Source organism: Mastigoproctus giganteus, chromosome 4 (assembly GCF_048544385.1).
Source record: "Mastigoproctus giganteus isolate SK-2022 chromosome 4, ASM4854438v1, whole genome shotgun sequence".
NCBI classification, from domain to species: domain Eukaryota; kingdom Metazoa; phylum Arthropoda; class Arachnida; order Uropygi; family Thelyphonidae; genus Mastigoproctus; species Mastigoproctus giganteus.
In genome coordinates this window covers 63567909-63593912 of record NC_143578.1, presented here as the reverse complement: position 1 = coordinate 63593912, position 26004 = coordinate 63567909, and the positions used below count along the sequence as shown (strand labels likewise).

The window sequence follows — 26004 nt, the reverse complement described above, 5'->3', positions numbered from 1 at the left end:
TGCCAGGACAGCTCATGGAGTTTTGTCAATGATATACAGAAACTTTGCTAGCAGAGAAAAGGAGGTGATTTTGTATAAGGCCACGGTTAGGCTGCATCTTGAGTACTGTATACATGTCTGGAGGTCTCACTTTAGGACGTAGATCTGCTGGAATGGGTGCAGAGAAGGGCAACCTGGTGAAGGAAACAAAAGGGCACTCTTACCTAAAAAGGCTTCAGTCCTGCAAATTGCAGCATCTTGAAATTAACACATTTTATTTTTTTCTGCATGCATCAACCAGGATGATTGGTGCAATAACATTGCATAAGTAAGAAGATTCATCTTACTGTTTCCAAATGAAGAAAACTAACCAACCATGGCAGAAATCAATTACTGCAAATAAAACTCCTAATATCAGCCAAATCACCTATAAAACAAACCAATTCCAAACAGTACTTTAACTTACTAGTTAATTTTTATAAATTAAAAGTAAAATAAATGTTATACACATACTGGCCAAAAAAATACAAACCTTTATTCAGTATCAAATTGGGATACCTCTATTTCAAATAACAGCAAGTGTGTGGAGAGGCATGGATTATATAAGGTCCTTTAGTGCATTTTGGTTTAATTGTAACCATTCTTCCAGCAAAATACTGTATAGTTGTGACAAGTTGGACTGAGATCAGGTGAATGTAGCAGCCAGAGAAGGTGGAAATCTGTGTCATGTTCTCCAAACCATTCTGGCATTCTGTTGCACAGTCAAGAATAAAATACTTTCTGGGATAAAAGTATAACATTGCAGTAGATCTGATACAAAATTTAGGTACTCCTTGGATTACATTCAACTTTAAACTGGAATCAATGGACCCAATCTGTGCCAACAAAACATTCACCATACCTCAATACAACATCCAGATGCTGGGTTGGTTTAACAAGGTGAGCAGGGTCCACAGCTTCGTGAGGCTTTCACCACATTCTTTGCAAACAAAGTGTATTCATTCATTTGCAAACAAAGTGTGTTCCATTATTCCACTGCCCAATCACAACATTCTTGGTACTACCATTACAAGCAAATTTTTGTTTTTCTTTAAAAAAAGTGACTTCTGAATAGGCAGGCGACTGCCAATACCCAATTTCTCCAATTCCCCACACATAGTATGGGGTGAAATAGGGCAGTTCACAGCTTGGTTGGATTCAGATGTAATTTGCTGCACACCGGATGTCCTATTTTTCGGTACAGTCCTAAGAGTATGATGGTTTCTCTTTTGAAGTATCATTTTTCTGCCACATTTATGTCTTTGGGGTGTGAAAGAACCATCTGCTTTCTAGTCATTAAAAACCTTAGGGATAAATGCTTTTGAGAAACCAGTTATGTCTTTTGTTTCTTGAATCATGGCTCCTACTAAATGTGCACCCACAACAAGACCTTTTTTTTTTCAAAGTCTGATAGATCATGTGTTTTCTCCATTCTGGCTTTGGATTAGTGCGGTTGAATAACCTATGTCTTTATATTGAACAAGGAACACATCATCACTCCACATCACAGTTATCTTTGCATCTATTTGCCTTTCTTCTGTCCATGACTGTCTTAATGCAAAGGTTTGTATTTTTTTGGCCAGTGTGCACGTATTTAACAGAAAAAAACTGCATGTTAACATGTTCTTAAAATGCAACTGACAGGATCATAACATGCACTATTTCTGATATATTCATAGCAATGCTTGAATAACCAGCTAAACACTCATGTTATGACAGTAGGCATGTCCATTCTCCAGACAGCAGAATGAATGCAATGCTCAAAATCAGTAGTAGCATTACATAACAATACATAAATACTTCATAAATAACAAATTAATAAATATATTCAAATCAAAGAAATATAATGTAATACAGGGTAAAGATTTTGAATTAACAAGAAATATATATTACCAATTTTCTAATCCTTTCTCTTTCTGATTCTGGTGTAAAATCATGTGACATTGGTATAACTTTCGTTCCTCTGCAAATTATAGCCCTACAGTAAATAAAATTATAATTTACGATACAGAACATAAAATAAATAAATAATATTGTTCCTGAAAGTAAAACATAACTAAAAAAATAATTAAGAATTCGTTATCCTCCAACATATATTGGGAGACATTACCTTTAGTAAGTAATGGTTAATTCCAGAGGTTACATAACTAGTGGATGGTGGTAGCAGTTAAATGTAGGATATAAAAGGCATGCAATGACACTCAACAACAGGTAAATACAAAGGAATGGGATGAGAAAATAACTTAGTTCCCTTCACAAGAGGTGCAATTTGTTACAATGCAGTGAGCATGTCAACAGTTGAAACAGACAGTAAGAGGAAATTGTAAAGGCAGATTTTTGATGCAGTTGAGAAAACTTGGATGAGTGTAGGACCAAGAGCCATCACAAAAACTATTTTGCAAAATGGATTACCATGGTCACAAAGCTGCCCATAAGCTAAAGCTGTCTCCCAGCAGTGCACATCACTCATTCTGGTGCTGGTACTACACATTACAGCTGTGAAAGTATGCCATGAGTGGTGAATCACTCTGCATAGTCCAGGCACCAGATGGATGCACCGGGTTGTGACTTATGACCAGTGAATGGTTCCATTAAGACTGTGCTATACCAACAATGAAATCTGGTAGTGGTGGTAGCAGAGTGATGGTATGAGCCTATTATGTGGTTTGGACTTTTGTTCACTGCTGTTATTGATGAAAGCATGAATGCAGCTGTCCATTATGGCATTCTAAACAATTATACATTACCTACACTGTGACAATTCTTAAGAGAGGGACCATATTTGTACAAGTATGACAATGCTCTCTGTCACAGAGAATGGTTACATAACTTGAGGAGAGTAATGTGGTAAGCCTGTCTTTTTTTTTGGACAGATTTGAATACAACGAAAACTTTTAAGATGTTTTAGAACATTTTAGAGCCAGTGCAAGATGTCCTAGTCCAAAGGGAGAATGAGCTACAGTCTCCAAGGAGGAATGAAGCAAGATTCCAATCTCCACATACTAAAAGCTTGTAGGGATGGGGAGGGGAACTCTATATTAAAAATGTTTTCTAACCATATGTTTTTTTTTTATTTAGTGTTTCAATATAAGTTGGATGATGATAATAATGTATCTTCAGATTATATTTATTATTCATAGTTTATCAATAAATACAGTAACAAAAAAAAAACTATTTTATTACACCTGATCTAGTGATCAGTAGCTGTAAAAACCTAATGATGGCAGAGTGCTTTCCTGAAATGCTATTTAAAAATTTCACTACTAGGATATCCCATGAGAAAGATACTCAAGTGTGCAAATAACATGTTTATACATATCCACCATACCTGGAGGTTATGGTAGAATGTGTAATTTTTATTTTCCCACATAAAAGTCATATCATTGTTCATCAAATTTTCACCTTACAACATTATCATTTTATTGAAAACAGCATACCTTTAAGAATAATATTCATGATTCAATTGTGCCCCCACTTTTGGTTTGTTTTTAAACTGAAATCATGTGTTGTGTGAGCATAGGCATAAAACAATCGCATACTTAAGTATTTGTATATATCAGAAACAATGAAAGGAACTGAATTCTAATTAGTAAAGGTGGAATGAAAGTTTCAAGAAAACTAGCATCTCAAACACCTTTGGCAGAACTGAAAACATTTGGAATAACAAGTGACAAGATAGCAGCAAATCCAAAATCAGTGTTTTTAAGTAATGTAAATTTCAGAAAACAGGCATCTCATTTTCATTTCTAAAATCCCACATGTAATGACAATTATTATTACAATTTCAAGTGATTCAATTACCAAAACTTTCATCATTGTGAAAACAGCTTTTTGGCATGCTTTAAGTGCAATCTCTGATTCATTCAAATGCAGTTTTTTAATTCCATCACACAAGGCTGAAAAAATTCCCTGCAGATAACTTTAGTCTATGATTTATTTTGTTTTAAAGTGACAGTAGCACTGATCATTATGAAACAACAATCACATAAAACCAGCACAAAAGAAGTACAATGATTATGTGGGCAAATAGTACAATAAAATAAAATAAAAAAGTTCTCATAAATGCAAATGTCTAATATGTATGAAAACCATTTTATTACCTACTATCCCCAGCATTTGCAATATACAACTTTCCTAAAATGAAGACTGCTACTAAAACTGTGCAACCTCCTGTCATTGTAAAATTCTTCTTATCTTGTGCTATAAGTTTATCCTAGAAAACAAGGCATGACATTTACAAACCAATATAATACAAAAATAATATAAAATATTATAAGGATATAAAACATAAGATAACAAACCATTATACTGAAATTAATCAATGACTCCAGCATAAAATCTAGCTGCAATTAAAAACTTAGAATAACTTTAAGGATGCTTTAAAAAAGGGTGGAGTCATCATCATCATCAGCCATATTCAATCCACTGCAGGATGAAGGCCTCTCCAGCAACTTTCCAGTTCCTTCTGTTTTGTGCAATGGCCATCCACTTGCTGCCTACAAACTCTTGAATTTCATCTGTCCATCTCCATTGTTATCTTCCATGTTTTCTTTTAGCTCCTCTTTGGTACCACTCTGATATTTTCTTAGTCCACCTGTCATCATGTCTTTGAGCTATGTGTCCTGCCAAAGACCATTTCAGTTCTTTACTTTTGATAAGAATGTCCTTGATTTGCATTTGCTGCTAATCCACATGTTACTCTTCTTACCTAACAGTCTGATTCTTAATATAATTCGTTTCATTCTTCACTGTGTAGTTTCCAGCTTCTCTTCCATTCTTCACTGTGTAGTTTTCAGTTTCTCTTCCATTCTTTTGGTGAGTGTCCAAGTTTCACTTCCATAAGTCATGGTGAGGAGTATACATTGGTTCATCATTTTATGTTTCAGACAAATTGGGATATTGCTCCTCAGAATGTGACTATATTTCTTGCATGCTATCCATCTGAAATTTATTCTTTTGATTTCCAGCCATTTATCATTATTACAGATAATGACTTCTCCAAGATAATTATATGAATCCACTTTTTCAATTTCTGCTCCTTCAATGATTAGATTCCTTCCTGCAGCGTATTTGTTCATCATTACTTTTGTTTTAACCATATTCATCTTTAGTCTGAAATTCTTACTCTGCATAACTGATTAAGATTTTCCTCTAATTCTTTAGGATCATGGCTTATGATCACAATGTCATCTGCAAATCGTATGTGGTTTAGGTACTCTCCATTCACATTGACTCCTTTCTGTGACCAGTCCAATCTTCTGAAAGCTTCTTCAAGGGCAGCAGTAAACAACTTCAGAGATGTCTCCTTGTTGAACTCCTTTCTCAATTTTAAATTTGTTACTGTCTTTGTCTTGTCTAATAAAGGAGGTAGTGTTGTTGTTGTTTGGTTTTTAGGAGCATTAGCAACTAAGGCCATATTGTTCCGGGGATACGTGGTGGTCATTCCCTGACCTTTATGCATCCTCCATATTTGGTGTTCACTGGCTCGAACCCTGGTCTAATCAAGAAGCGTGTGCTATGCACTGCTGCTCCTGCCCACCTGGCCACGGAGACACCAGGAGGTAGCGTTCCTGTATATTTTCTTCAAAAGCATAATGTACGGGGTGTCTAAGTCTTGTTTTTCCAGTGCCCAAAACATTGCCTTATGCTGTATAGAGTCAAATGCCAGGCATAATGGTGGTTTATATTCATTTGCTTTCTACATTAGCTGCAAAATTATGTGAAGGTGATTCATAGTTGAGAATCCTGTCCTAAAGCCAGCTTGGTCTTTTGGTTGATTCTCGTCAAGTATTCTTTCTAATCTGTTAGTAATGACCCTTGTGAACAACTTGTAGATGTGGGGCAACAAGCTAATTGGACTATAATGTCCAATTTCTGATTTATCTCCTTTCTTATGCAGAAAAATTATGATTGCATCATTCCACTCATTAGGCGTCACATCTTTCATAATGTAATTTGTGAAGAGTCTTGCCAGTTTCTGCGTCATGTCTTTTCTTCCTAATTTTAACACCTCTACAGTAACTTCATCTTCACCCAGGGCTTTCTGATTCATTTTCTTCAATGCATGCTCAATCTCAACAAGAAGGATATCGGGTATGTTGTGTGTGTGTTGCTAATTTGTGATCCATCTTCCCCACTGCTTGCATCATTTTCTCGCTCCTTATATAATTCTTTATAGTAGTTTCCTGCTTTTGAATTATGCCTTCTCTGCTATTTATAAGTGCACCATCACTATTATTCACATTCAGCACCATTTGTCTTTCTGTATTACTGCTGCTTTAAGTGCTTTCTTTTCCCTTAATGCTTGTTCTACTTTTCTTGTGTTAAATCTTCTTATGTCCTCCCTGAGTCTCTTTCTAATGGCTTTGTATAACTCAGTATACTCAATTTTGTTTTTGTCGGCATTTATCTTGCTCTTCATTTGTCATCATCAGTTCATCATGGCAAATGTTTCTTGACAAATTTTTTCTTCTTTGGATTTCTTTTTACCTATAAGTTTCTTGGGATTTATCACTTTCAGAAAGTTGTATTCCTTATCAATATCTTGGTCCCGAAAGGTCTGCAGAAGCTCAAACTTGTTCTTACGTTCCAGCACATAGTGCTTTTTCTGCTCTTCTGTTATCTCAAAGACCTTTGTATTATTCGATTGAGTCAGTTTTTTCTTTATTTTCTTACATCTATATCAAGTGTGCATCTTACCATTCTGTGATCACTTCCAACATTTACCTTGTTCAGGATGGTAACATCATTCACAATATATCTTCTGTTAGTGAGGATGAAGTCAATTTCATTAGTTGTTAATCTATTTGAGCTCTTGCATGTCTGCTTTCTGTTCACCCTTTTCTTGAAAAAAGTGTTCAACACTGACATTCCTCAAGTCTTTCACCTCCATTTCTTTAACCAATTCCAAAATTTCCTATAGTTTCCATTTCTGTGCTGTTTTGTCCCTTTCTAACCTTAGCATTGAAGTCCCTCATAATGATGGTGTAGTGAGTTTTCTGTTCATCTAGAAGTCTCTCAATTACAGTTTACATTTCTTCAACCTATTCATCGTCATGGCTCAATAATAGTGCATTTATCATTTTAACCTTTAGTTTGTACTTCTTAGAAATCCTGAGTAGTCGTCTTGACACCCTTGGTGATGTACTTTTGAATTCCAAAATTAGCCTGCTTCCCTAAAATCCACTCATGCATACCTTCTCATTGGTAAGCCCTCTTATGAAGTTGTTTTTTATATCTTTATGGACCAGAAAGCCAACCGCACCTTTGCTGCTCTTTTCACTCTTTCCATTGGTGTACAGCAGACTTCCATTTGATAAACTTGTAAATGATTACTTTCTTCTTGTTTCAGCCAAGCTAGTGATATTCCAATTTACAATTTCTATTTCCTTTTCCTCCTCTAATATCCTACCTTCACTGATGAGTGATCTTACATTGTAACAGGCCAATTTCAGCTTCCATGCATGGCAACCTGGTCGTACCCAGAGATTCTTTGCACCCTCTGCTTCCACTCTGATCCTCTTGCTGCCATAAGAGGGAGAGTGAAAGCTGCTGGGGACTGAGGGCCATTTGTTTTGTCGCGTTGTCATAAAGTGCTGGAGAGTTTGGTCTTTTCCACTTCACGCTAACCACATCTTGAAGAGAACCACTCTACACATTTGTTTCCACCGAAGTGATATAAGAGGGCTTACCAACGAGAAGGTGTGCAAGAGTGGATTTTAGGGAAGCAGGCCAATCGGACTTCTCCTAAATCTTCTAGAATAGAAAGATATTGGATCCATCAGTGTTTCAGACTGAGTGTCTGATAACACACAGAATGCTTGTTCCCCTCCAAACCGCAGGGTGGAGTAGAAGAACCTTAATACCAGTTTGAATGTCAAGAATTTTTTTTATTATTCTCTCAGGAAGAACAGCAAAACTACGTAATATCATATTTTTCAAGAGTAATTTTAGGTGGTTCAATTTTAAATCAATTGTTTACAAAGGACAGAGGATGAACTTTAATATTTCATACACCAACCAGTATTACTATATTAGAGTTAATTACCATTGAGGGAGAGTAATTATCATTGTAATTAACTATATTAATAATCAAAATTAATACTATTAATAAAAAAACTGAATCAAAACATAGAAGAATGTATAAAATCATTATATCAAGTGTTAGATTAAATAATGTATTATCGAAATAATACAATTTTAAAGGAACTGAACCATCTCAATGCCAAACAGTTAAACTATTTATGGCTACATTTCGGGAACTCTGTTTCCCATCTTCGGATAAATGTGCAGAACAGATGTGCAGAAGTTTGCTTTTAGTCAGTGGGTGGTTGATTACCACATGCGACCTACACTTGTGATCTTGCACCATGCAATTTCCATTCCCCTCCCAAAGTTGTAAAATAATATGCAAAATGTACAGTTGTCTAATTATGGTAATAAATTAAACACAATTATGACTCACCATTTCCCAAAATGATGTTTCCAAAGCTCCTGTTATAAGGCTATCAACGGTGATTCTTTTTTCCTGTACAGGATATAAAAGGAAATTATTCTGAGAAGAGGATCCACCTTCTCCACTGCCACCTCGCCCATTATTCTTACATGCTGATAACAACAATTCACTGACACTCTGTAACTTGTCCTGTAAACAAACAAAGAAGTGAAAAATTAAATTTTAACAAAACATTACGTTCCTCATAATAACTATACATATTACAAGCAAAAAGTTTGTAACCAAAAATAAATTATTTTTCATTACAGGTAAATAGTTTTTTCCCAAAAGTCATATACCACAGGTGAAATATAATAACTAGATAATATGCTAAAATTAAAGCTGTTTTCGAATATTCCATCATTTACTTCTAAACAGTTCCTGATTACGAGGAAAGCTGACACTTAAACTCAACTCTCAGTAACATATGACTTCACTTATCTTGGTACATTCAGATATAATTTTCTCTTATAGTTCTCCGATCATTCCTGGATAATCTTGATACACAACAGATTTTCAAATTGTCCCAGACTGTGATGAGAATTTGATAATTTCGCATTTTCTAATTAATTTATCAGATATTAAATTTGCCTTATATGACAATTGAATTCTTTGCCAAGTAACTGCCAGGTACTAGATGAAATGTATGGTAGCATAACATCCTGCAGAAGAACAGAGTCATGCATTTTTATAAGGCAATATTCTCAAGAAAAAGGCACAAGGAGTTCCTGTTCACTGAATTGTGACCATCTACAAAGGTTGTACTAGGAAGTTATTAACATTCATTATTGAGGTAACTGAACACCCATAAAAACGAGTTAATGTGTGCAGTCCATTACATTTCAGGTGTTCGATCACATCCAAATTGTGACCATTCCATCCATAATTGAAGGATTGTCACAATTCAGTAACCACTAAGAGTATATATGTTGTATAACGGATTTGTTTTCAAGGTCACATTATTGTGGAGACTGAGGTCCAAATGGCACAAGAGCTGCTATGGACATACTGTGACAAAGTTTTGTCAATACAGCATGAACAAATTACATCAATAAATTGGAATTCTCTTCAAACCATACAGGGCCATGTTGCCATTAAATAACCGTGTTTTCAAGTAACAGTAGCTGCTGTAAAATCAGTGTAGGATGGTATGGTCTTTTTAACAAGCTTCAAGATGATATGGGCTTATCAGATTTAGCATTAGTAGAGGCATTTCATTTTCTACCACTTAGGGTGGTAGAAAATGAAAAAGACCTGGAATAAATTATGCAGTCAGATATGAAGTTTTCTGAGCAATGCAGAGAGGCTGCCAGAGCAGGTCATGGGGGTTTTTTCAATGATATACAGGAATTTTGCTAGCAGGGAAAAGGTGATTATCCCTTTGTATAAGGCAATGGTCAGGCCATGCCTTGAGTATTGCGTACAGGTCTGGAGGCCTCATTTTAGGAAGGATGTAGATTTGCTTGAGCATATACAGAGAAGGGCAACAAGATTGGTGAGGGGAACGAGGGAGGGTCCTCTTACCAAGAGAGGCTTAAGTTCTGCAAATTGCAGCGGCTGGAGACTAGGCACCTGTGAGGTGATCTGATTAAGATGAATAAGGCCTTGAATGGGTTGAGCATGCTGAATTCTGATGGGATTCTTCCACTTGCTCAGATTACGAACCTAAGGGGGCATAGATGCAAATTGAGGAAAGACAGCTGTAGAATAGATGTGTGGAAATTTGCCTTTAGCCAGCAGGTGGTTAATTGCTGGAACAAATTTCCATCAGTCATGGAAGTTGATAGCTTAAATAAATTCAAGGAGGAACTGGACAAACTATTAGAGGGAATGGTTGTGTGAATTTTTTTTTTTTTTTTTTTTGCTGACACTATATAAGCGCATACGCTTGCTTTCTTGCATCATGCCTATATTACTATTACTATAAGATGCAAGAAAGCAAGCTTATACGACCTCAGCAAAAAAAAAACCCCATTTCATCTATCCATTCACCTCAAACGTTTGTCTAGTTCTTCCTTGAATCTATTTAAGCCAGTGGTTTGCCAAGGCAATCTAAGACGCCGCAAATAACATTGCAGGGTGCTACATAATTTGGGTTTAAGTTATTTAAAACTTATATTTTTTTAAAATTTATTTCATTATAAAAAGGTACAACATCCTTATTATTGTGTTCCCTAAACCACAATGATAGTAGTATTTACATAAGTCAACTGATAATTCTATTTACAATTCCAAAAAAAAATACAAAAACTGCTAGATTTTAATGAAACTGTAATATAAAATATAACAGTTTCATTACATTACAGTTAACCTTTTTGTGCTCCACTGTTCAGTGGGATTCAACATGACTGATGCTATTGAGGCAGTGTTACGTGGGTCGGATTCACAGACTAAAATATTAACAGTAGCTGCAGGCAGAGGCGAAAGTGATTCTTGCACTGCTTCTATTGTAATGTACAGTAGCCTAGAGAGCAAGTTGCTGGGGATTTCAAGAGATGCTGGGAGTCATCATGGAACAAGTGCATGTATACTTGCATGTACACTAATGCTAGAAGTATAGTAAATAATATTGATGAATTTGAAGTGCTGATCAAGATATCAAAGGCAGATATTGTTGGGATATCAGAGACATGGTGTCACACGAATATAAGCAGTGCAGAATTGGAATTTGGGGAGAACAATGTGTACAGAAAGGACAGACAGTGTAGGAAGGGAGGAGGGGGTTATGCTGTTAGTTAAAAAACACACAAAATCTAAGGAAGTGCATCCAGTTGATAAAAACACTGGGAAAGGGAAAGTGAGAGTAGAAGTATGTTATAAGCCTAATGACTCTGATGAGTACAATGAACAGTTGTGCAGACAAATAGAATGGGCCAGTAAATCAGAATGTCTTGTAATGGGGGATTTTAACTTTCCAGATATTGACTGCAACTTGTGGGTTGGTCACCTGCAAGTTAGCAAGAGTTTTGTGGATTTACTGGAGGATTGTTTTCTATAGCAACGTGTTCAAGGGGCAACCAGAGGGAGTAATACACTTGATCTGATTATCAGCAGTGATTATTCGTGCATTAAGAATTTGCAGTTAAGGAACCACTAAGTGACAGTGATCACAGTGTATTGATGTGAAATTTACTTAAAGATGTAACTACCATCAAGGGTAAAGGGAAGGGTTTTTGTTTTCGTAAAGGTGACTACAGTGGTCTCAGATAGTTTTTAAATTCTATACAATGGGATCAACTAATGATGTTACCAACAATGAATTCTAAATGAGAAGTCTTCAGGGACTTAATCTTGGAGGCTACTAAGCTATTCATACCAACTAAGAAATACTGTTCAAAGTTCAGGCTTAAATGGATGTTGAATGAATTAATGAGGCTTGTGGCAGAGAAGAAAAATGCATGGGATGCATATAAATTATCAGGTTACAGAGATACGCTAGTCTATAATCAAGTCTCAAAGGAAGTTAGGCAGGCAAAGGAAGATTACAAGAAAGCTTTGGCAAAGGATGCAAAGAGTTCTTTACTTATGCAACCTCTAGAAGGAAGAGGATGAATCAGATTGGCCACATAGACATCCTGCTCAAGTAGCTGATAAACTGAATGAGTATTTTGCATCTATATTCACACATGAGCAGTTATTCAAGGAGGGGAATGCCAGAAGTTTATCAAACTCTAATTGGAAGCTAAGTAATTTTTGTAATAACTGAGGGAGAACTGGAGGAGAAATTGTTGAAGTTAAACATAAAAAAGACACTAGGGGCAAATTGAATCTATCCAGTTTTAATGAATGAGGCAATAACAGAAGTAAGCAAACCCTTAGCCATAATTATGAGAGCATCCTTAGAGTCAGGGGAGGTCCCCATGAACTGGAGATGTGCAAATACAAAGGGTACTAGGAAAGTTTTGCAATACAGCTTTGTTTATTTAATTTTTTCAAAGTAATTTCCTCTACATTCAATACACCTCTCCATCCTCCGAAACCAATCTTTAAACCAGTTCTGCCAAGTTTCACTAGGGAGTAAAGCACACTCGTTGTCCCAAGCCCGTAGAAGATCCTCATCACTGGAAAACCGCCTCCCTTTTAGCTTCATTTTCACATGCGGGAACAGTGCAAAGTCGCAGGGAGCAAGGTCTGGACTGTAGGGAGGGTGCTCGAGAAGTTTCAGTCCTGTCGTGGTCAAATATTCGGTGCAGGCTTTGGCGCGGTGATTCTGGAGCATTATCGTGATGGAGGTACCAGGTGTCCATTCTTGACTTTGGCCGCAGGTTCTTCATAGATCCAATGACTTTAGGCAGGCATTGTTCAGTATACCACTTAGCTGTGACTGTCTTCTGCATGTCCAAAACGACACGTTCCACAATTCCACTCGATTTGAAAAATACAGCTATCATTTTCTTCTTTACAGATCGGGATTTTCTGACAATTACGGGTGTGTCGTCATCATCAAAGACCCAAACTTTGTTTTGAGCCTTGGTCGGCAGATCGTAATAGTACAGCCAAGTCTCGTCACCTGTCACGATGTTGTTCACATACCGAGATTGTCCCTTATCAAACTTTTTTAACATCTCCCGGCACCAAGTCACACGTCGTGTCATCTGCTCTTCAGTCAGTTGATGCGGCACCCAGAGAGAACAAAGTTTCTTCACGTGCAAATGATCTTGCAGAATCGAACGAATTGCTGGTGCATTTAGGCCCAAAGTATCCTCTATCTGTTGGTAGGTCACTCGCCTGTTTTCGTCAAGCATTTTCCTCACAGCAGTAACGTTTTCCTCCGTAACTGACGTTCGTGGCCTTCCCGGCCTCTCCGAATCCTCCAGAGTGAAATTTCCCCTTAGGAATTCTCTATACCACCTGAATATCGTTGTACGATGTGGACAATCATCATCTAGTGCAAGAGTCATTTCTTCTAAGCACTGGTCTATGGTTAAACCACGCACGAAATTATACCGCAAAACTGTCCTTATCTCATTTCGTGACCACGATGCCATCGCAAGCACTTTACACTCTCACTACTAATGAATAACTGAGCCCATCGACTTGGCGCGGTGGCTACTATGCACGTATGAACATGTCTCAACATGCAGCAACAAGCAGCTTCCTGTGATTCATTGTTGCGTCATATTGCAAAACTTTCCTAGTACCCTTTGTATATCCCCAATTGACAAAGGGGGTTCAAAGGGTGACAAATAATTATACACCTGTTAGTTTAACTTCTGTTCTGGAGAAAATAATGAGTCTCTGGTTAAAGAGGTGATACAGGATCACCTAGACAAGACAGAAGTAATAGTTTAGACACAGCATGGGTTTGTTAAGGGGAAGTCTTGTCCGACCAATATGATTGGATACTACGATGTGGTCACAAAGGAACTGGATGCGAAAAATAATTTTGATATCATATACTTGGATTTTAGGAAAGCTTTTGATACTGTTGCACATGGAAGACTGCTATACAAATTGGAGCAGTATGCCATTAAGGGCAAGTTATTGCAATGAATAAAGGAATGGTTGAGTGGGAGACAGCAGAGAGTGGTAATAAATGAACACTACTCTACGTGGACTAATGTTATTAGTGGATTTCTCCAGGGTTCAGTGCTGGGCTCACTGATGTTTTGTGTATTTATCAATGATATCGATGAAGCTATATCAGGCTAAATGTCCAAGTTTGCAGATGACACAATGGTTTGCAGGGTTGTTAAAGACACTAAAGGCAGTATGCTAGTACAACATGATCTAGAAAAGTTAGGCAGATGGTCTGAGAAGTGCAACTGAAGTTTAACATTGACAAATGTAAAGTACTGCAGATGGGTAGCAGTAACCCAAGAAGGGAATGCCAGAATACCAACTGTGTCGTACTACAATCAGGGAGGTGGAGAATGAAAAAGACCAGAGGGCAATTGTGCAGTCAGATATGAAGTTCTGGGAGTAGGGCAGACAGGTTGCCCGATAGGTAATGGAGTTTTGTCAATGATATATAGGAATTTTGCTAGCAGAGACAAAGAGGTGATTATCACTTTGTATAAGGCAATGGTCAGGTCAGGTCACACCTTGAGTACTGTATACAGGTCTGGAGGTCTCATTTTAGGAAGAATGTAGAGTTGCTAGAACGAGTATAGAGAAGGCCAACAAGATTGGTGAGAGGAATAAAGGGGTGTGTTTACAAAGAAAGGCTTAAGTCCTGCAAGTTGCAGCATCTGGAAACTAGGCACCTGCGAGGTGATCTGATTGAGGTGTATAAGGCTTGAATGGCTTGAGCAGGCTCAATGCTAATGGGATACTTCCGCTTGCTCAGATTAAGAACATGAGGGGGTATAGATTTAAATTGAGGAAAGACAGTTGTAGAATAGAGTGCAGAAGTTTGCCTTTGGCCAGCATGTAGTTGATTGCTGGAACAGATTTCCATCTGTTGTTGTGGAAGTTGATAACTTAAATTTATGGCCAAACTAGACAAACATTTGGAGTGACCAGATGGGTGAAATGGGAAGGGTTTTTTTTTTTTTTTTTTGCTGATGTTGTATAAGCTTGCTTTCTTGCATCATATACCTTAATAATGCTAATTCTAATGACACAAACATGTACCCCAGGACTTATGTATCAAACTGAGATCAACAATAAGCTCAACAACAATTTTTCTGGAAAATATGATATATCCTTGAAATAAAAATGTTTTGAATTTACTTTGTGGAAACAAGACATAGCACTGCATCACAGCAGAAGTTAATTTAGAGTGGTAGGGTAAGCACACAGTCTAAGTAGCATGGTGCAAAAGATTAAAGAAAAAACTGGCTTGTTTGTTTGGTTATATATTTGGCATATCGGCATCTATGGCCATAGGGGGCCAGAAAACGCTGGTATTAATTTTCATCACAATAATATGACTAAAGAGATTATTGAATAATCTGCCGATATGTTTACCTATGTACTGTAATGACACGTCGCCAATACAAATTTCAGTTAGCAAAATACCCTTGATAGTAAGATGGACAAGTTTGTTATGAAGGAAAGAAGACACAAAGATGATTGTAGAGAAGGCAAAACAGAAGACAAGCATCAAAATGATTAAAGTAAAGGTGAAAAAGAAGACAAAGGTGGAAGTTTGAGTAAAGAAGGAATAATTATAATTGTTTCCTCTTCGAACAAATTTGCTGTGAAGGCGAGGAAGAAAAATTGTCAGTATTTGGACAGTCATTTGGAACATGGATTTACTTAGTGTGGGGTTATAGTTAGTCCTAGCCCAAAATGTATTATTTGCGGTGACATACTGTCCAAAGAAGCAATGGTACCTAATAAATTAAACGGACATTTAACTCTAAAGCATAGTCATCTGGCTAACAGGCTTAGAATGTACTTTGAGAGACTCAAATAATCAAAGAAAACAGTCTGAGTTTTACCAAAATAGCTAAAAATTTCTAAAAAAGCTCAGGAGGCCAGCTACCTAGTAGCTCAGTTAATTGCTAAAAATATCAAGCCTCAAACATAAGCAGAGACGCTTATTCTCTCTGCTTGCTGTCAATAATTAGCCTCAATGGTTCAATGCACTAACTTGACACCCCCTTTTAAGATTAAACGGTATATGGCATAAACCCCAGGAGACTTACTGGCCTGTAGGCTTGAAAGTTTTTTCATTAAATGAACATGTGAAATTTCAACATCATTAATTACATTTTTTCAACTTCACTCCAATAATTTCTCATTGACAGAAAGGGATTTTCTTCTGTAAATATTGATGCAAAGTAACTGCTGAGTTCATCTGCAACTTCAGCTGGGGTATCTAATACTATCCCATATCATCATTCTTTTATTTCTTGGTGATTCCCTTCTACTTTTCTCTCTGTCTGTCTGTCTGTCTGTGTCTCTCTCTCTCTCTCTCTCTCTCTCTCTCTCTCTCTCAGGGTAACTCGGGATTTTTTTTTTTTTGGCTGGTGCAGCATAAGCCTCAGGCTTCCTTGCACCATACAGCTAATAATAATAAGGGAGATGCTCTGAGCCCACTGTGGTTCTGTCTAGCACTCAACCCGCTATCCACCATGCTTAATGGCAGTAAGTATGGACATAATCTCAAAGAAGGAAGAAAGAACCTGTATACCCTCACCCACCTGATGTATATGGATGACATCAAGCTCTTTGCGGCAACCCGAGAAGCAACTCCAGCAACTACTCCGGATCACTGAAGAATTCAGCAAGGACACTGGGATGGAATTTGGTCTAGACAAATGCAAGACCCCACACACTGCACCAGGGAAAATTAGTTGGCCGAAACTACCAGCTGCTGACTGGTACAGAGATCAGAGCTATGACAGAAGGAGAGACCTACAAATACCTAGGGATGATGCAGGCTGAGCAGTTAGAACACAAGAAAATCAAGTGCCTGGCCGAAAAATATCATCAGAGACTCAGAAGCCAGCTGAAATCTAAACTGAACTGAGGGAACACAGTTAAAGCCATAAACACATATGCAGTTCCAGTACTAACATACACATTCGGGGTCATAGATTGGACTAACACCGAGCTAGAAGATATCATGCGAAAGACAAAGACAATGATGACCAAGAGCTGCCGCCACCACCACCCGAAGTCAGCAGTGGAGAGACTAACAATAGCTCGTAAAGAGGGAGGAAGGGGCCTGACAGAGCAACAGAAAACAGAGATAGTTAACCTGAAGGGTTACTTCAAGAACAACACAGCACCACTCCACCAGGAAGATAGATAAGTGGTATACCCCACTCAACCTAAGCGAGGAACCTCCTCCTGCTCAGACAGTACAAGAAATGAAGTTAGAAAGATGGGCAAAGAAGACATTCCATGGCAGACACTACAATGACCTCCATCAAGATCACATCAATAACATTGCTTCCAATGCATGGCTCACAAGCGGGATGCTCTTCCCCGAGACCGAAGGATTCATGCTGGCCATCCAAGACCAGGTAATCAACACTAGAAACTATAGAAAATACATCGCAAAGGAGCCCGGAATGTCAGACGACACATGTCAACAATGCCACCTGGCCTCAGAAACGATCCAACACATCACTGCGGTGTGCAAGGTGATCACCCAAACTGAGTACACTCACAGACATGACCAGGTAGCTAGGATAATAAATCAGAAGCTAGCGAGGAAATACCAGTTGGCCAAAGAAAGTGTACCATACTACAAGTACGAACCCTGGGCAGTACTAGAGACCCGAACCCACAAGCTGTACTGGGACCATGCCATAATAACGGATAAGACCATTCTGCAGAACAGACCAGACATAACCCTTGTGGACAAGATGGAAAAGGCTACCTACCTGATTGACATAGCAGTGCCCAACACTAGCAAAGTCCAGAAAACTCATGAGGAAAAAATTAGGAAGTACACGGACATGAAGTCGAGGATATGTGGCATATGCAAGAAGTATCGACCATGTTGATCATCGTGTCAACTATCGATATGGTATCAAAGACTCTACACAGCAGCCTAGCAGCAATAGGTCTCCCAGAGAACACCTACAAGGAACTCCAGAAAGTCGCAATTCTGAACACTTGTAGGATAGTCAGAGATTTCCTCGGCCAACAGTAATATCAGACATTACAACCACCCTGTGTACTTAGTAGCAGTACCCGTCACAGAGTGGAATCCCCCAATCAGGGAGAAATAATATAAGAGCAACAACAATAATAATAATGTCCATTTCCTAAGGGTCTGATCTGGTTTGTCCTTCTCTTCTCTGCATTTATATATGTGAAGAATTCCTTATTGCCACTCTTTGCTAGCGATTTCTCATAATCTAATGACATGAGGAGTTATTCAAGGAGGAGAGAGCAAGATGTTTATCAAACTCTAACAGGGAGTTAAATAATTTTGTAATAACTGAGAGCAAAGTGGAGGAAAAATTGTTGTAGTTAAACACAAGAAAGGCACCTGGGATAGATGGGTTCTATCCAGTTATATTAAAGGAGGTGGCAAACCCTTAGCCATAATTATGAGAGCATCCTTAGTCTGCAAATGTGCAGACCAAGGATGACTAGGTGTGCAAATGTATCTCCAAATCACAAAGGAGAATCAAAGGGTGACACGAGTAATTACAGACCTGTTAGTTTGACTTCTGTTCCAAGGAAAATAATGTAGTCACTGGTTAAAGAAGCAGTGCAGGATATCTAGACAAGACAGCAGTAATAATTCAGACACAGCATGGGTTTGGGTTTGTCAAGGGGAAGTATTACTATTATTAGCCTTATGGTGCAAGGAAGCCTGAGGCTAATGCTGCACGGGCCAAAAAAAAAATTCCCAAATTACCCAGAGAGAGAGTCAGAAGTAGAAAGGAATCACCAAGAAAGAGCAGGATGATGATATCCAGCTCAGGATCCTGGGTGTGCTAAGCCCATACTTACCAGATGTGAGTCCCTGGTCTAAGAATGATTGAGTGAGAGAAAACAGAGAGTGGTAATTGTGCAGGAAATGGTCAGGCCGCACCTTGAGTACTGCGTACAGGAAGGATGTAGAGTTGCTAGAACGAGTACAGAGAAGGGCAACAAGACTGGTGAAGTGAACAAAGGGGTGTCCTTATGAAGAAATGCTTAAGTTCTGCAATTGCAGCTTCTGGAGACTAGGCACTTGCAAGGTGATCTGATTGAGGTGTATAAGGCCTTGAGTGGATTGAGCAAGCTCGATGCTGATGAGATTCTTTCTCTTGCTCAGATTACAAACCTGAGGGGGCATAGATTCAAACTGACGAAAGACAGTTGTAGAACAGATGTGCGGAAATTTGCCTTTAGCCAGTGGATAGTTGACTGCTGGAACAAATTTCCACCTGTTGTTATGGAAGTTGATAGCCTAAATAAATTCCAATCAGAACTAGAAAAACATTTGGAACGAACGGATCAGTGAAATGGGAAGGGATTTTTTTTTTTTTTTTTTAGGCTGGTGCTGTATAAGCTTGCTTTCTTGCATCATGTGCCTCTACTAATGCTAATCTACCTTTGCCAGCCTAACCTTTTTTGTGGCACTATTACAGATCAATTTGTAGCTGTTATAGGCTTTTCATTGCTCAGTAACTTTTCCATGCTATCTTTTTCTGCTCAAATAATCTGACAACTTTCTCATCATTCATTCAACTTGGAATTTTGTCTGTGGAGTATTTTTTAAGGGTATATAACAACGGTGGGCAAATGCGGCTCTTCGTTGAGTTAAGTGTGGCTCCCACTGAAAATTTAAATCCGATTTTTTTATTATTATTTCAGAACTTTTTTCATTGAATCTTGTTAAATTAACTAAGTAACTAATATTTTGTTATACGGATTTTATGTTGTGTTTATTTTTTTTTTTATGTCTAGATATTTTGCTATTTTTATTTTGATTATAAATAAATCTGCACGCATTTACACTGCTGGCGCCATCAGCGGACTTTTCCTTAGCTGATAGTTTTCCTATCAGCTAAGTGTCCTATTTCATGCTTTTTCAAAAAATCTGGTAAGTAGACTTTTTTATTAAGAAATTTAAACTTGTTTACGGAGTAATATTTCCGTGCCGTAAATTAATTTAATTATTTTGTTTCAATTTCAGACTTTGGAATTAAATTTATTTAAATTTTTTGATAACATGACTTCAGAAAATATCAAAAAACGAAAATACGAACAAGAAAATAGAATCTTTCAAGAAGAATGGGTAGAAAATTTTGATTTTATTGACAATAATGGAAAGTCGTCGTGTCTTATTTGTAAAGTTACAATTGCAAACTACAAAGTAAGCAATTTACATCAACATTATGAAGTAAGTCATCCCCACTTTTCAACTCAATATCCACTTAATTCAAAATTGCGAACAGAGAAACTTAAGTCCTTGCAATTTGGTCTTCATAAGCAACAAGGACTCTTGTCTTCTTTTAGTCGCAAAGATGACAGAGCAAACAAAGCTAGTTTTTTGATAGATTGGAATATTGCTCGTGCCAAACATCCATATGGAGAAGGAGAATTTATTAAAAGAAACTTGGAAGAAGTGGATCCAGATAATACAAAACTGCATAAATTGATCGCACAGGTTCCTATGTCATGCCATACAACTGGGTGTTGTATTGGTGCAATTAGTAAAAATGTTGAAAATAGTTTGATGTGTGATTTGAAAAATTGTACTACAGACGAGTCTACAGACATTCAGGATGTTTCACAATTGGCCGTTTTTGTCTGCTACGTATCTGCAGACGTAAATTTGAAGGAAGAAATGTTAGACCTAGTAGCTCTTACTGAAACAACTCACAGTATCGATGTTAGAAATGTGCTTGATGAAGTAATGAACAGGTTTGAATTGCCTCGTGATAAACTTGTAAGTGTTGCGACTGACGGAGCACCTGCAATGATAGGGAAAAACCAAGGTCTCATTGGTCTTTTAAACAACGATCCTAAAATTCCAAGTTTCTTACTTCTTCACTGCATAATTAACCACAAGCATCTCATAGCGAAGTACTTCAAATACGAAAATGTGTGGAAGATTGTTTTGCAGATCGTGAATTTAATTAGAACAAATGCCAAACCACATCGTCAATTTAAGAACTTTTTAGAAGAGTTGTGGGTGAATGACGAAACAGATGAATTGACCAGAATTAATCCCTATGGTGTGTTGTAAGATGGCTGTCAACTTACAATGTTTTGAGCCGTTTTGTGGAACTCCTAAATCCTGTTTTCTTTTGTAAATAACATTTACAAAAGAAAAAAGAAAAAAAATACCCAAAATTAGAAAATAAAACTTGGCTTTCTAACTTAATGTTCCTTACAGACATTATAGAACATTTGCAAACACTTAATTTGGCTTTACAAGGAAAAATTATTATCGATTTGTCACAAACTATTTAGTTTTGAAGCTAAACTTCGGCTTTTTGTGTACGATCTTAAGAACAAAATATTTCATCATTTTCCACGAGTAAAAGCAAATATAATTAATATCAAAGAAGAAAAGTTAGACGAATACAAAGAAAAATTGGAAGAATTGCAAGTAGATTTCAAACATAGGTTTGAAGATTTGAAAAGTTTGAAATCTACATTTGCATATTTTGTGAACCCATTTATTTGTGATATTATTGAAGATGGATTTCCAATTTCTGAAATAATACTTGTTCAAAAAAGCGGCTGGGGAATTGGAGTTATTAGGATGAAAGAGGTTCAGGCATTGCAAATGCAGCACAAATCTACTTCTATAATTGAATTTTGGAAACTCGTGCCAGAATCAAAATATCCACATTTAAAGAAAGCTGCTTGCCGTCTAATTTTAATTTTTGGTACAACATACTGCTGTGAATCTTTGTACTCCACAATGAAGTTTGTGAAGTTGAAATATCATTCACAGTTGACCAATCATCATCTCACAGAATTGCTGTGAATGGCTTTAACAAATTTTACGCCAAATTTCAAAGACTTGACCAAAGGTCTTCGTTAAATGTTATACTTTTTATTAATGCATTTTTATATTTTATTTTTATTATTAAAATTTTGAAATAATTATTTTGTATTTTCTTTCTCTTAATTATATTTTCTTATATATGTATACTTTACACAGCACTTAAGATTTGTGTAGAATATGTAACCATATTAATTAAATTATATTAAATTTGAATTTGTGTATTTAATACTATGTAACTACGGTGTGGCTCTTTATAATATATGAAAAACTGGAATGTGGCTCTCATTGACGTCATGCGTGCCCACCCCTGGTATATTAGTATTAGTAATGGCCGCATGGTGCAAGAAAGCCTATGGCTTATGCTGCACCAGCCAAAAAAAAAAAAAAATCCAAACAAAACAATGATAAAAAAAAAAACAAACAAATAAATAATAATAATAAATTAATTAATCAAAAAAATAATTATAATTAAAAAAAGGAAATTAAACCTATCATCCTAAGCACTTCACTTACCCGAAGGTACTATCCAGATGACCTTTGAATTTCCCCAAACTGTTGGCCTCTACCACCCATGAAGGCAACTTATTCCAGTAATTTATAACTCGCTGGCTAAAATAAAACTTCCTGCAGTCCAATCTAAACATTTCTCCCCATAACTTGAATTTATGTCCCCTAGTTCTAGCATCATTTATAATCTTGAAAATTTCGTCCTCATTCATTTTACTGATGCCTCTCAGAGCCTTAAACACCTCAATCAAATCTCCTCTAAGGTGTCTAGTTTCCATACTCTGCAACCCACATATTCGAAGTCTTTCTTCATAAGGACGCCCTTTTGCCGATCTCACCAGGCGAGTTACCCGTCTTTGCGCCCTTTCAAGAAGCACGACGTCTTTCTTTAGGTGCGGTCTCCATACTTGAACACAGTATTCCAAGTGTGGTCTAACAAAAGCCTTATATAATGGGATTATCACGTCCCTATCTCTACTTGCAAAAGTTCGATAGATCATCGATAGGACACCATGGGCCTTCCTTGCAACCTGTTTACAATGCTCAGAGAATTTCATGTCTGACCATATCGTAACACCCAAGTCCCTTTCCTCCAGTACTGGGTTTAGTTGAACTCCACCAAGTGAATAAGTTATTTCGGGATTACTGTTTCCCAGGTGTAATACCTTACACTTTGTTGGATTAAAGCATAGCTGCCATTTTTCTGACCATTCCTGAAGTCTATCTAGATCTCTCTGAAGAAGCTCAGCTTGACAGTGATCATTAACTATTCTACCAATTTTAACATCATCTGCAAATTTAGACATCACGCCCTCTATTCCTTCATCAATGTCGTTTATGAAAATTAAAAACAATAGTGGTCCTAATACTGATCCTTGGGGAACCCCACTTCTTACATCAACCCAATCTGAGGAATAGCCATTTATCACAACTCTCTGCCTCCTGCCCTGAAGCCATCCATCTAAGGATTTTCCCAGTGATTCCAACCTGTTCCAGCTTATAAAGCAACCGTTCATGTGGGACTGAGTCAAAAGCTTTGCTGAAATTTAAATAAACAATGTCGAAATTATTCCCTAAATACAGCATATAAGCATTCAAGGCTTCTATGATTAATGTTTTAAAGGTATACCATAATTCAATTGTATTTGCTCTTTGTGCAATATCTACCCAATTAATAGAAGTTATTCAGCACCTTAAGCCACCGTAATTTCCTTTCCTGAAATTATAACCCACTCCTTTGCCTTTAACTACTGCTACCTTTCTCTTCATCGTCCACTTCCTGCTACTGGTTGGTGTACTGTCAGCGCTATTATATCATCTGGTTCATGGGTGATGATGATGAGGTCTAGAATAGTCTTTTCCCTAGTACTTTTCCTGACATGTTGATAAAAATAGCAATCATCTAGTAGATTTAAAAATTTTGTCCCCCATGTGGAGTTTCCTTCCCATTTGCTCTAATCAATTAGAGTAAAATTAAAATCACCCATAATAAGACATTAATGCTTAATTGCGCATGCCATTTGCATGTAGAGGCTCTCATCATACTCTTCACAATAATCTGGCCTGTAGATTACTCCCACTCCCGTTATACCTTTTTTCTTCCAACTATCTTCCATACAGATTCTATACTAGCATGCGAAATGTCTGAATCTGAGAAAGCTTTCGTCACAGTCAAGTTGCCTTTGATAAGAAGCATGATCCACCACCCGTTCTATCCACCCTATCCTTTCTAAATACATTGTACATACCGTACAATGTATGGTATGTACATTGCATCATCATCCCCTATGATCTTTGATATTTCATGCAAACACCTCACAAGGCATTTCTGAAGGCAGTCCACTAGCAACACTCCATCAGTATCCGAAAAAACCAATGCCATCATCTTGCCAGCAGAAGGGATTGACTTCGGTTTCTTTGGAAGGGGAAGAAGAGCTACATTTCCACTACATAGTCACAAACCTTGCAAGGATATTTGCTGGATTTGCTTGAAAAATGATGCAAATATTGACTTGGATTGACAACTCCTGTGCATTTTTGATTTTCTGTCAACAACTCTGGGACACATTGTGTTGATATCTTTTTCATGGTGAAAACCTCTGTCACTGCATGATCCACATGTTCAGATGAGATTCCCAAGACAATAGCAACATACCAAACTGTCACTCATCACCAGATCGTGCACACTGTCAACAATTCTGGAGTGAGTGACAGAAGTTGCAGGTCTTATATTACTCTGTCACCTTTCAAGATTTCCCACCCTCGTTTAAATTCCTCCGCCCATTTTTTTAACCATGGAATAGGACAGGGAATCCTCACCTCAATTGTTTTAACCATATCCTTGTGTATTGTCTTTGGTGTTAGCATCTCATTTCCCCTAAATACTGAATGACTGCATGGTGACTGATTTTGTCCTTCTTTCATCATTCACACAACTTTGTTGACTAAAGGGCCTGTAATTAAAAAAAAAGGACCCTGTTGAAACTACATGAATTTTGTGGGTTACTATTTGAAGTGTTATACATTAAGTGCAGAAATGTTTAGTGCTATACCCTTTCATACTCACTTAAGCCATGAACTTTTCAATCCCCCCCCATCATAGTTACACACACACACACACACACACACACACACACACACACACACACACACACACACACACACACACACACACAAAAAAAAAATAATAATAAAAAAATATATCACTCAGAACATGGTTTTATGTACACTACTATGCTACAACCATTTAAATATTCATATAATACAAAAATAAGCTAATAAAATTAGCACTCTTAAAACTATTCCTTTACTACATTTCACAGCATTAGTTAAAAAAACATTTGAAATACAAAATTCCAGAAAAATTACAAAACTAATGATTTTATGTAATATAACTATAACTACAGCATTTAAACAGTTAGAGATAAATACTAAATTTAGTTTAGCTAAATGATTAGGATTCTTAAAATATTCCTTTACTACAATTCATAATATAAAAGAAGCAAAAAAACTTCAACATTATTGCAAAAATTCTCCAAATCCATCCAGCTCACAACACTGGACCAAGGCACAGCCTAATCTCCACTCTTATCTTTATATTGGTTTGCTCTCATTTACCCTCTTGCTCTGTAGTACAGAATGATAATCGTGAAGTGAGTGGAATTTAGTTCAGTTTCCTGGAATCCAACCACAAGATATAGTAGCCACTACCACACCTTCTTTTGCATTAAGCAACAATTTATAAACTTCCTTGTTTACTCTTCAAATGAATACAAAGATAGTAAGTATAGCAATTAGCCAAAAATAATATTGCAGCACACTGCTGAGGTGAAGGAATTGAAATATTGAACATATGATTATGCTAAATATCTCTACTGCTCCATTTCTGAGTGGCACATAGAAGAAATCTAATTCACAATGTTTGTGGTCTTGTTAAAAACAATGTGATGTGCTTCTGCATTAAAAAGAAACAGGAACAAATATCGGTAATTACTGTTCTCCATAAGAATACAGAGGCTTCACCTTTTGTCACTCATTTGCAGAGGCCTAGGTTCAAATCACCACACTTTGCAGAAATTCTTAAAGCCCTCTTCAACTGGAGCTGTAGTTATCTAATCTC

At 37.1% G+C, this 26004-nt stretch overlaps 1 protein-coding gene across 1 annotated transcript in view; it reads right to left on the bottom strand.

Moving 5' to 3' along the window:
- Positions 1-26004, bottom strand: part of LOC150086789 (protein phosphatase 1H-like) — a 178691-nt gene that overhangs the window by 76788 nt on the left and 75899 nt on the right. The window contains exons 4-6 of the mRNA XM_090372757.1: positions 8483-8662; positions 4119-4231; positions 1912-1996 (exon numbers count right to left, since the gene is read on the bottom strand). Coding sequence (XP_090228883.1) covers positions 1912-1996; positions 4119-4231; positions 8483-8662 — 378 coding nt within the window. The remainder of the gene's footprint in view (positions 1-1911; positions 1997-4118; positions 4232-8482; positions 8663-26004) is intronic.